General features: G+C 30.4%; 1 protein-coding gene across 1 annotated transcript in view; it reads left to right on the top strand.

The window, feature by feature from the left end:
* LOC134707235 (valine--tRNA ligase-like) overlaps positions 1-13,205 on the top strand; it is a 35,283-nt gene that overhangs the window by 953 nt on the left and 21,125 nt on the right. Inside the window, exons 2-14 of the mRNA XM_063566833.1 lie at positions 2,252-2,333; positions 2,933-3,033; positions 3,749-3,879; positions 4,667-4,831; positions 5,526-5,607; positions 5,774-5,893; positions 6,706-6,814; positions 8,631-8,807; positions 10,192-10,420; positions 11,060-11,141; positions 11,459-11,535; positions 12,335-12,407; positions 12,855-12,960. Coding sequence (XP_063422903.1) covers positions 2,252-2,333; positions 2,933-3,033; positions 3,749-3,879; positions 4,667-4,831; positions 5,526-5,607; positions 5,774-5,893; positions 6,706-6,814; positions 8,631-8,807; positions 10,192-10,420; positions 11,060-11,141; positions 11,459-11,535; positions 12,335-12,407; positions 12,855-12,960 — 1,534 coding nt within the window. The remainder of the gene's footprint in view (positions 1-2,251; positions 2,334-2,932; positions 3,034-3,748; positions 3,880-4,666; positions 4,832-5,525; positions 5,608-5,773; positions 5,894-6,705; positions 6,815-8,630; positions 8,808-10,191; positions 10,421-11,059; positions 11,142-11,458; positions 11,536-12,334; positions 12,408-12,854; positions 12,961-13,205) is intronic.

Genomic DNA, 13,205 nt, shown 5'->3' with positions numbered 1-13,205 from the left:
TAGTAGAATGAAAAATTCGGGAAATTTTCCCGATTTTTTTAAATTAATTTTTTTATTGATTTTTCTACCGTAATTGGGGACTTCGTCCCCATATAAATTGCGATATCCTGAGGTCCCGAAATTCAAATAAAAACTTCCTGGATCCCATAGGACCAATCCCAGAGTCCTGTTAAGGTCCTATCCCCTCAAGAAGGCAAAATCTGTTTTCTGTTGAGCCTGCAACTTAATTCTGCCCACAGGACCTTGTTTCTGTCAATATCGGGTTTATTATCCATACCTGTACGAAAAGTGATGCAAAAAGCTTGACATAAGTTAAATTAGGAATTGACGTTAATTAAGTTATGACGTATAAACATGCAATGTGAACAAAGACACTCTTTCATCAGGTAATGTTTTTTTCATATGAAACAATTATTAAAAATGAATTGGTATTGAGTTCCAGTCCTATATTTTACCATGTTTACTATATACCAATAAATATATATATTTTATTCAAAGTCTCATGTATACAAGACAGGAAAAAGGAAGTAGATTGCTGCGCAAATGCAGGGATTTAAAAAAGTCTGAAAAAAAAGTTAATGATTTTGAGTTCATTAGTATATTGAAAAATTCAGGAAATTTTCCTGATTTTTTTTTTCATTGATTCCTCTACCATGATAGGGGACTAATGTCCCCATATGATGATCCTGCTGCAGCTTTAGCTGTCTTCTTAAAAAATGTATGTTGAGGAAGGTGGAAGACGTCATCTGGATACTCTCTACTTTGAATGTATATAATAGATGCCTTAGGTTACAAAGTTTCAGTCTGTCTTATATCCGTCATCCTTGACCTCAATTCCATGAGTCAGTAACTTCTTGAAAAAAAATAAGTTGAGATTTGTTGTAATGTTAATTTCTTTGTAATCATTTCTCCTCTGTATGAAAATATTAGAAACTATAAAACAGTCTATTATTTGAACCTGGGACTATTATACTAACTGGACTGGAAACAGATCGATCTGTTGAGATTTAGTTGGCCCGATAGTGGATAATTGATTTTTGTTTTAATCAACAGCTTATTGTGTAACATGGTTAATTAGCATAGGTTACATAATGTGAACAATAGATTTTCACAAACAAGTCATGATCAGCATATATATAGAATACTGTTGAAGTTGGTGGATTTAAAATAAAATAAAAAATTAAATCAATTAACATCATGAACATGATTAGTATAAATGCAAAGAATATATATTGTAATTTATTTTAAAAAAGTTTTAAGATAAGTTGCAGTGCAATCATTTAGATACATACAATATATGTATAACATGTATAAAATAACATGCTTATTTGTGTTCACCTTTATATATCTAATAAATATACATGATATAAAATTGAGAATGAAAATGGGGAATGTGTCAAAGAGACAACAACCCGACCATAGAAAAGGTCTTCAATGTAGCGAGAAATTCCTGCACTCAAAGCTTCAGCTGGCCCCCAAACAAATATATACTAGTTCAGACAGACAGGGATAATGAAAGCCATACTAAACTTCAAATTGTACACAAGAAACTAAAATTAAAATAATACAAGACTAACAAAGGCCAGAGGCTCCTGACTTGGGACAGGTGCAAAAATGCAACAGGGTTAAACATGTTTATGAGATCTCAACCCTCCCCCTATACCTCTAGCCAATGTAGAAAAGTAAACGCATTACAATACGCACATTAAAATTCAGTTCAAGAGAAGTCCAAGTCTGATGTCAGAAGATGTACCGTAACCAAAGAAAATAAACAAAATGACAATAATACATAAATAACAACAGACTACTAGCAGTTAACTGACATGCCATCTCCAGACTTCAATTAAACTGATTGAAAGATTATGATTTCATCATATGAATATCAGTTACAATCCTTCCTGTTAGGGGTTTAGTATCAGGCCATCATAACATATATGAGATCAAGAAGAACATAACCTGTGTCATGAACGCCAGCAACTGTTTTTTTTAATAAATGTGTTTAGTTCCAATGCAAAGACCCTATAAGCATGGTAAGTAAATCAATATTAATGCCAAAATATGCAATCTTAAATGACCTGACAACAGTATCATAACTATATCCCTTCTTAAAAAGTCTATTAAAAGGTTTTGTTAGTTTCTGAGGTGAATACTGACATTTTTGTGCTTTACAAAGAATATTTCCATAAAAAAATGGATGTGAAATACCTGAACGTATAAGTAGTCTGCATGTTGAGTATACTCTATATTTCAGATTACTCACTTTGAACACACAGAAAAGGATGAATATAAGAAATATTTTTACGATGGTGCCACTGCAACTGGAATCAAGAAAGGTAAATCTGAAAAGCCTATACTGTATTTGACATCTATGCATGATACATGTTCAAATTGATGATGTCACCATTGGAGGAAATGAGCCCTGGCAGGATTATGTAGTTAAGGAAATTTAAACATATGCATCCTGTCTGTAGACAACAATGACACAGATATTTCATAATGGTCAACCAACTAATTATAGTCTATGTAATACTTTTAAAGGGGATTCTTTACCTTTACCAGGTGGTACCCTGAATACAATACCTTCCTTGTAAACCTCTTTCCCAGAAATCATGATAGAAAATTAAACACAAACTCTGAAATATTAACAAAGTGATATATACAGGCGCTGTTGTAACTTTATACGTTAATTGGAATCTAAATGCTAAATGGAAACATCACAATTGTGAAACAAAAGTCATCCCTGTTGTTCTCAAGTTAAGGTTCTTAACTGATTCTCATTGTCAATATCAGATTCAGGTCATGCAAGTGGGATGACTTTTTTTTTTAATCAAAAGTGGATATAAACTTAATATTGCTGTAATAAAATACATATAACAATGAATAAGCAGTTTTAACTACCATGACTTTATAACAAAAAGTTTATACTTTTTAGATGTGACTGGACCATTACCCCCAGCTTATAGTCCTAGTTATGTGGAAGCTGCTTGGTACAGTTGGTGGGTCAAACAAGGTTATTTTTCTCCAGAGTACCAGGTATGCATTACAAAAATTGTGTATATCAAAATTATTACCATGTCATAGATTGAATGTTTGTACATAAGGACAAAATTTGTATGGTAAAACATTCAGCTCCAAAGTTCAATGTTCAAATGATGTTAATTTAAATCTAAAGAAGGAGTCTTTAATGAGGATGAGTTTTTGATGGAGTTCTCCATATATGTCAACCTTCATCATCCACAGCTAGCTCTTACAGTCTGTGATGATTTTGGATCTTATGAACATTAAAACAACTTTTTCTGAGATAACTTTCACATTAATTTAAGTCTTTTTTTCTGTCTAGATGATCTGCTGCTGTTCCTTCATATACACTTTGGTTTTGATATCACTCTGGAATTCAAGATAGCTTGCACTGCAGAACTCTTCGGTTATTTTATAACACTTTCTTTTATTGACAATAATTAAAAAAATTAAAAATGATTATAAATGTGAATGCAAAAAGAAACAAAAATATGTGGTATGAGTACCAATGAAACAACTCTACATTCAAGTCACAATGTGTAAAAATTTAACAATTATATGTCTAAATATGGCCTTCAACACATTGAATTCCTTGAATCAAAATTTTGCATGCAGTCTATAAATTTCCTAATCATCTAATAAGAGATTAGTTTGAAGAGCAATCATAACTGCCCATAACCATAACCATTGAACACTTTTAATCACTATCTGTATTATATTATCTTTGCAGAGGGAACAAGTGAAAGATTGTAAAGACAGGAAAGAGAAGTTTGTTGTTTGTTTACCACCACCAAATGTGACAGGCTCTTTACATCTTGGTCATGCTCTGACCAACTCCATTCAGGATGCTATTGTTAGATGGTAAGATAAAGATAACCTTGAAATATTTTATGCTTTGAGTTACTGAGGCATCACTTAAGCATGCTGTTTCCATAGGAATTTTCAACAATTTGATTAATGGTTTGCTTTTTTAAATGTGAAAGAATTACTTTTGATTTTAACATTTGAATTTGACTATCAAAATGTCTCACAGGTTACATGAATGGAAACATTTGTTGCTGTAGTATGGTGTGATGCAATTTGCTGTAGACATCATTCTAAATACATGATGGTTACTGTTAATGACTTGATTAATTCTTTAGGGTGCTTATAAAGTTCTCTGCCTACCTTTTTTGGCTTGTGAAGTTTTTGAGGTTAACATGGTTATTATGGAAAGATTGATTTTTCACTATATATAGCTAATAAGCATTTCAGAAAAAAATCCTGTTTTGTTTTGTAAACTACTCTAATAAACATACATGATTAAATATAATTTTTGGGTCATACTTAGATAAATTATTTTGTTTTAATCATTCATAGTACGATATATGGTTTTCTCGCAGGTCTATCCTATATTTTCTCTGTTTTTCCTAGTCTTTCTCAAATTAATTACTTTTAATAAGTATGTGAAACATATTGTTCATCTACTTTATATCTGAGTCAATTATTTTGACTATCTACATGTATGTAACTCAATAATTTGTCTTGTGGTCACACATTCCATAAGATTTCTAAACTTTGATTAAGTATGTTTAGGTAACATAAACCATAGCCATAGGATTAAAACAACATTTGATGACCTACAATATTAAATATTCCTATTATGCAGGAAAAGAATGCATGGGATAGAAACAGTATGGATTCCAGGATGTGACCATGCTGGCATTGCTACACAAGTTGTAGTAGAGAAACAGTTAATCAGAAACAAGAATAAAACAAGATTTGATGTTGGCAGAGATAAGTTTCTGGAAGAAGTCTGGAAATGGAAGAATGAGTAAGAAACTATAAAGACTTGTGGTTTTTAATGCCAATTCTAAATGTCATATAAATTGTCTTTAGTGAATGACCCATGGAAAAAAATCTATTTGAAAAACAGCAAGACTAGTCTGTCTCTTTGATGTACTGGTTAATTCTATATTTAAGAAATAAATGTTTTTTTTTTTAATTCATTGTATTTTATTTGTTATGCCCCACTTACGATAGTAGAGGGGCATTATGTTTTCTGGTCTGTGGCTCCTTTCGTCCGTCCGTGCATCAATTCATCCTGTTTCAGGTTAAAGTTTTTGGTCAAGGTAGTTTTTGATGAAGCTGAAGTCCAATCAACTTGAAACTTAGTACACTTGTTGCTTATGATATGATCTTTCTAATTTAAAAGCCAAATTAACTTTTGACCCCAATTTCACGGTCCACTAAACATAGAAAATGAAAGTGGGAGTTACAGGTTAATGTTTTTGGTCAAGGTAGTTTTTGATGAAATTGAAGTCCAATCAACTTGAAACTTAGTACATTAAATTTTGTTCCCTATAGTATAATCTTAATTTTAATGCCAAATTAGATTTATATCCAATTTTACGGTCCATGGAACATAGAAAATAATAGTGTGAGTGGGGCATCTGTGTACTTTGGACACATACTTGTTTTAAAATGTTCAAGTGTTCTTTAGTAGATTGTCAAACATTGTGTTTAAGGAAAGGTGAAAGAATATATGAACAGATGAAGTTATTGGGATCATCACTAGACTGGAATAGAGCTTGTTTTACAATGGACAAGGTAAGATACTTCTCTAGACTAGGGCCAATGAAAATGTTGCATTAAAATCCAATCAAAGTAACGCATGTTTAGTATCACTTATTCATATCACACTCCCTTCAGAAAAAATAACAGGCCATAATCATAAGAGAAGTATTTATTAACTATGTGTGCCTTTTCATTTTAGAAACTATCTGAAGCTGTTGTGGAAAGTTTTGTAAGACTGCATGATGAAGGTTTAATCTATAGAAGTAACAGACTGGTGAATTGGTCTTGTGCTCTACAGTCAACAATATCTGATATAGAGGTGTGTATTGAAATGTATGGACAAATTGTACAGTAACTACTTGTAAGAAACCATGAAGACAAAAGCAATCAAAGTTACCACTTGATTGAAATATAAAAATAGAAGATGGGGTATGATATGATTGCCAATGAGACAACTCTCCACAAGAGACCAAATGACACAGAAACTAACAACTATAGGTCACCGAACGGCCTTCAACAATGAGCAAAGCCGTTTTTATTTTATCCACTATCGTCTTAAGCACAGTTACAAATATAGATAAAAAAAACTAAAATGAACAATATTTTATTACAAATATTACAGCATAATTACTTGAGGTAATGTGAAAAAGAAAAGGTGACATGGCAAAGTTTATTTTAAAGTGGAAATAAAGATATATAATAAATATAAAACTTAGATGAAAGCTATCTAAATAACATTATTAATTCTTCAGAATTTTTGTACTTCAGCCTGGTGTGATTCATATTTAGATATTGCTTACAGTAATTGGTATTACCAAAATATTAAAATCAATATCTATTCATTGTTGAAATCTGTATATTTGTATGCTTGTCTTTTTCTTTTGCGATTAGATACTGTAAATTGAGAAATCATTGCGATGTTTTTATCATTGCGAAAAAATGCAACAAGGTAATAATTGCACTTATTTAAACTTGCATTTTGAAATTTTTTATATGAATTAAACAGGATTATTTTTTTCAATATCACAAAATTTAAAATCACATTTTAGTCTAAATTGACAAAATCACAATATTAAATAAATGCATGCAATGATTTCTGGATTTAGAGTTTACATGTCTTTAAATTTTTAGGTAGATAATGTTCCAATTGAAGGGAAAACACTTCTAACAGTTCCAGGTTATGATACTAAAATAGAATTTGGAATTCTTACATCGTTTGCTTATCCCATAGAAGGTGGAGGTAGGTTCTCTTTCAATTAGTATATATGATTATTTAAAATTCACATAGAAATTGCATTAGATAGTCTACTCTTAAAAAACAAGTCAATTTCAATCCTCTCTCATTGAATTGGCATAGAGAGCTCACTTTAAGAGTGTAAACTTGTGAATTTTGTCACTGGTCAAATCATTTCAAGGACATTTGAGGTAGCTTTGGCTGTGGATTCTTTTATATTTATGTTGATTCAGTCATATGAGACAAGAAAAAATTTACTTTCTCTGATATTTGATTTTGTGGCTTGACAACAGTTTGCAAAAAAGCTTTTAGAAAAACATTCCTTTGAAAATTTAAATTTGTGGTTAACCTTTTCCCAAGGGTTGCACAAAAATTGATGTCTGTCAAATGGTACTGACTCTAAAGTTTACTTTTCATAAAGCAATACTTTTGTAACATCGAGGGAATTTAAACTTTTCTTTTTTTTTTAATTTATGTTAATGAAATCCCCCAAATAGCAGCAAAACAACAATTTTATATTTTCAAAAAATTATCAGCTGTATTGAAAATAACAGTTTATAAAATAGAATTTTACTTTCATAAAATTAAAATATATAAGAAAAAATCTTGTCAAAGGACAATCCAGATTTATATCCATTTTTTTCTGAACCAAACATCAATTTGAATGCTTGATGTTGTTTAAATTTACCTTTTTGATGACGGGTAAGACACAAGGGTATAATTTTTTTTTTTAAATTTTCATTATACATTTTATTTATTTGTTATGCCTCATTCACACATACTTTTAATTTGAATTGAATTTGAATTGAATGCTAATCGAATTCGCCGATCATGTTCATACACACACTCTTCATTTTTAATTCGAATTGATTTGAATTGGCTAATTCAAATTATCCAATTCGCATTAGAAATACATTTTTGTTAATTCGAATTAAAAGTTAACGTCGATAGGACAGTAAAGCAAATTGACAAGCATTGCAATTCGAATTAGAATTGACTTTAGGAAGTAAAACATTTCAAATGCGAATTAAAGTAATTCGAATTAGTTAATGCGAATTAAACTAATTCGAATTAGTTAATGCGAATTAAAGTAATTCGAATTAGTTAATGTGAATTAAACTAATTCAAATTAGTTAATGCGAATCGAATTCGAATAACATGTGAACTCAGCATAAGTTGTAACTTTAGCATATGGAACAAAAATCATTCTTTTGGCCCCAGAAGACTTTTAAAATGTATATATCATTGAAAAAGCTCCAAATTATCTCTCGTTGGTGCAAAAATGCCCATTTTTTGGCATTAGAATAGAAATATCTTTTTTTACTCATCGATAACCTATATTTTTTATTATCATTTTCAAATAAGCTGTACTTAAACTAAACTATTGTAAAATTTGAGCCATTTCTGTAATTCAGTGCTAGTTTTATTTCAATATTACCTCTATTTCTCCTATTAGTTCATCAGAAATAAAGTACCTTTACAAAAATGTATGATTCTTTCAAAGTCAGATTGTGAGTGTAAATGAATGGTGACCCCTTTTTTTTAATTTTATTTTCATATAAAGTATTAGATAAAGTTTATTTGTAGAAAAATGTAGCGAAATCCTATATAAAAAAAAATATTTATTTAGACCCTTGAGCCTCCTTCACAAACATACCATCAAAATCCCAAGGAATTTTTTCATAGAGGATAACAAATTTAGGGACACAACTTATATCTCTATAAACATTAACAAAACGGTTTTTCTTTGCATGCTTTGTTTTGTATCTTAGAATCCAAGATAAAAAACCACTTATATAATCAGACTTATTCCCTATTTTAGGTGAGATAGTTGTATCTACAACTCGTCTAGAAACAATGCTTGGTGATGTTGCAATAGCAGTGCATCCCAATGACAGCAGATATAAACATTTACATGGGAAATATGTGATACATCCCATCCATGGTGACAGATTACCCATCATCTGTGATGATTTTGTAGATACAGAGTTTGGAACAGGTAAACTCAAACATTGTGTAGACCTTGTAACTACTAAAGGAATTTTTGATATCTGATTTATGTTATATAGAGTAGATCATATGACTTTTCATTATTGAGTGGTCAAAGTAGTTACTACTGTAATCACTAGCCAGTCAACATTGTGATTGTGTTTAAACCCCGTTCATGCAGGTGCACTCGACTCCAATCTGAATTAACTAGGATTGTCAGTTTTCCTATCAAAGGTTGTGGTTTTCTCTGATCACTACAGCTTCCTCCACCAATAAAAAGTGAACACCATGGAATATCCCAAAAATGGTGCTTAAAAATGTCGTCAAAATCAATCTATGTCACACCCCTATCAACTTAAGACACCAGTATAATTCAAAGAGATTCATTGGATGAGGGCCGATATGGAGTGATTTTGAAAAAAAAACCGTATTATATATACACTTTATTATATACCATCTGTATATGTTTTATTTTGAGAGAACATAATACAGATCAGGGAGTTGATAAAGCTTTTGTAACCCTGACCAATATAGATATATTTAGTATATAATAAATCAAATTTATTGGTACAGAATGACCGTTTTGTATTTACATGTATATCCTTTGTACCTATTCATACACATTTAATATTTAGTTGCTGGTATACACATGAACTTGTGAACATATAGGAGGCTGGTCAGATGAAATATCAAAATCATTTTGATTACAAGTTTGACTGAGGGAGTTGAAAACTTAGTATTTGTAATAAATTCAAAGTTCATAGGCTTTGGATTTATCTATGGTTAAGCCTATGAATTTATTACAAATACTAAGTTTTCAAAGTTGTGGAGGGTATAATTGATTTGACCCATTGGTCTGTCAGTCATGTTTCTTGTCATCGCAACTCCTCTCATACCACAAAAACCTAACTATGTAGTTGTGCATATCAACAGGAATATACGATTCAATTTTTTTTCTAGGAGTTACGCCCCTTTGAACTTATTTGCTTCAATGTACTACTGCAACAGTTTGTCATCGCAACTCCTCTGAAACCACACAACAGAATTTCATGAAACTTTGTAGATAATAAGGACATACTATTTAGAAGTGCATATCAACAGGAATTTACGATTCATTTTTTTTTCTAGGAGTTACGCCCCTTTGATTTTATTTGCTTCAATGTACTTCTGCAACAGTTTGAAACCACACAATAGAATTTCATAAAACTTTGAAGATAATAAGGACATACTATTTAGATGTGTATATATATGGACAGGAAATTATGATTAAATTTTTTTTTCTTATAAAATTTGTTTTTTCTTGGACTTATTTTATTTCTTCAATGACAATATGGGGACGTGGGGTATGTGAGCACGCTCACTAAGGTTCTTTAATGTTATATTTCATTGTATAGGTGCTGTAAAGATAACACCAGCTCATGACTACACAGATTTTGAAGTTGGTCAGCGTCACAGTTTGACATTTAAGACAGTTATAAATAACAATGGAAGAATGGAAAACTCTGGGAATCAGTTTAATGGCGTAAAACGGTTTGATTGCAGAAAAAAACTTAGTAATCTTTTAGCTGAAAAGGGTCTTCTGAGAGGATCAGAAAATCATTCTATGTCTATTCCAGTATGCAGGTACTTGTATAAAGATAATCAGTTGAAGGCTAAAAAAATGCTTTCATTTAAAAGATTTGATATTTCCAAGAAATCATGAGCCAAAAGATCAAGACTACATGACTACCATGTGTAATAATTAATAATAGAATATGCTTCCCAATAACTTAAATCATCAATTGAAATATTTAACGTAATATACAAATTCAGTTGAATAAAATCTTTTACTTAAACTGTAAATGATGAAATTTTTTCAGGATATCGTCTAGTAACAGCTATCAGATAATTATCTGGTATGTCTGTTAACAAATAACTTATAACTTTCAGAACCTGTATATAAAGAGTGTGCTCCTATAAGTCCACCATTAAAGTATTTTTTTATGAATTCCTAGAAATTAAAATTAAAAATAGTTTAATTTAGTGATATAAATGAAAACATTATTAATGAACTAAGTATGTAAATGAATAACCAAATCAAGCCCTCTTTCAATTTTAGATATTTATGGGCGTTTTCTAAAATGAATGAAAATGTTAGATAATGATGAAGACTTGTTTTATTTTAATATATTGTTGTATCTGAATCTGTAATGTCATATCAGAGACATGTGTATATATGTCTATGGTCATATTAAGTACACAGTCATTTCCACTTCATTTAAGTCGATCCCAAGATGTAATAGAACCTATATTGATGGACCAGTGGTATGTCAAATGTGATGAGATGGCAAAGAAAGCTGTACAGGTATATAAACATGTTAATACAGCTGGTGTAAAGTTATAGTTTTAAAAAACCCTACTATTTCCCCTGAGTGTGAACAGTTTGCAAAATCATTCATTATTATTTTAGATGTAACAAAATCTTTTGAAAGGGTATTCTAATCTTGGATTAAAAAATGTTATCAGTATTTTCTGTTAATTTCTCAATTTCTCCCATTTAGTTTACTCTTGGATTTAGTGGTATAACTTCTAGAACATAATTTGGATCATTCTTTTTTAATTGTAAGATCATTGAAGAGTTCTGTCTGAAGAGAGATATAGAAATAAATATTTTTTTGACAGGTTGTTCAGAACAAAGAACTGAAATTTATACCAACAACGTATGAAAATATCTGGTATGATTACCTCGAGAACGCAAGGTAAGAATAATGATTTAACAACCACATTCTACACCACACATGTACATGATGCAAAGTCTTATAACTGTAATAAAATTATGGTAATGATTTTTTATATTCAGTTTTTTATGCAAGATATATCAAGTGCCACCAATGAAAACATTTTCAATGCACTAATAAATGTGAATAATAAAGTCAAGCCTTCTAACAAATAAAATATTTTCTAAAATGATATAAACTTATTGATTGTGTTTGAGTGGAATAGTAAGTTTATTGTCCCCTGAGGTGCATTTATTGCCCTGAGTTGTAGCTAAGGGTAATAGTTGTATCCAAGGGGACAATTAACTTATTATTCCCTGAATATCCAGACAGTAAGTATTTTATTTTATACCGAAAGAGAAGAGACAATTGCAACGCCTGCAGTATTTTCAACATTCTCCAATCCTGTAGCTGCATTTGAAATTACGAGAAATATAGTGATGCTTGCGGTCAAATAGGTTCATCCATTTGTTGGAAACTATTGGCCGGTCAAATTGTTCAACACTTGCAATTTGAAAAGTAATATAATATTGTGTACTTATTCTATATAGAAAATGACAACTGAGGTATTATGAATGAATTTTTGTATACTAATGTAAACCTTTTTTTACATGACTTGTGTTTAATATCTAAATTTTTAATGTCATATATACATGTATTCAGTACAAGTCATATATTAACAGGCTTCTGTCAATTTAGTCAGTTATATTTAATTTTTGATGTTCATTTGAAATCCAATTGCAAGAAAGCAGCATTTGAAATGAACATGTTAATATTTCAGAGATTGGTGTATTTCCCGACAATTGTGGTGGGGTCATAGAATACCAGCATATAAAGCAACACTTATTAACCAGGTTTGTTTCTGAACTTATTTATAGAATTGTTTTTCCTTACAGATTTAAGCCGTTTTAAAACACAAGCCTAGTTTCCCCAAGAAATATTATGTGAATTTCCTTTAAGAAACAAGTACATGTATATGCGTTTAGCCATGATAAGGTTGTGTACGCTTGTTACTGTAACAAGTGTATCAAAAAACCCATATAAAGTATTATTATTTTTTTAATATATGTTAAGATCTATTTTGGACAATACGTCAGTAAAAATTTATGAATTATTAAGTTTTATTTAGAAATAACCAAGTTTTTTATGATTATTTTCTGTAATTTGTAAGAATAATGCATTATGCAACAAAATTAGGAGCTTGTAAAACATTCAAATGTCAAAATATTTTACATTTTTCATAAATAGTAAATATATTGATCCTAAAAATAAAATATATTGATTATTTTTGTAAATGGCAGAAAGATACAGAAAGTGATTGGATTATTGCAAGGAATGAATCTGAGGCCATGTCAAAAGCTGTTAAAATTCTTGGAACTTCTGCAGAAAATATTCAACTCAAACAAGGTACTTTATTAAAAGAGTAGAAAGAGATTTTGTTTTTTAAAGCTGCACACAAGTAAAAGGTCTCAAGTAAAACTTGAATTTAAATAAGCTGTACAAAGATACTAAACATTCTTGTAGACAAAAACTGCCTTGGTGGTCATGTTGTAGCATCCTAGCCTCAATTTCATATTGATTTGGGTTCAATCCCAGTCAGGTCAAACCAAACACTTAAAATAGGTATTTGATGCTTCTCTACTAAGTACATA

Source organism: Mytilus trossulus, chromosome 2 (genome assembly GCF_036588685.1).
Source record: "Mytilus trossulus isolate FHL-02 chromosome 2, PNRI_Mtr1.1.1.hap1, whole genome shotgun sequence".
NCBI lineage: Eukaryota > Metazoa > Mollusca > Bivalvia > Mytilida > Mytilidae > Mytilus > Mytilus trossulus.
This window is presented reverse-complemented; position numbering and strand designations above follow the sequence as displayed.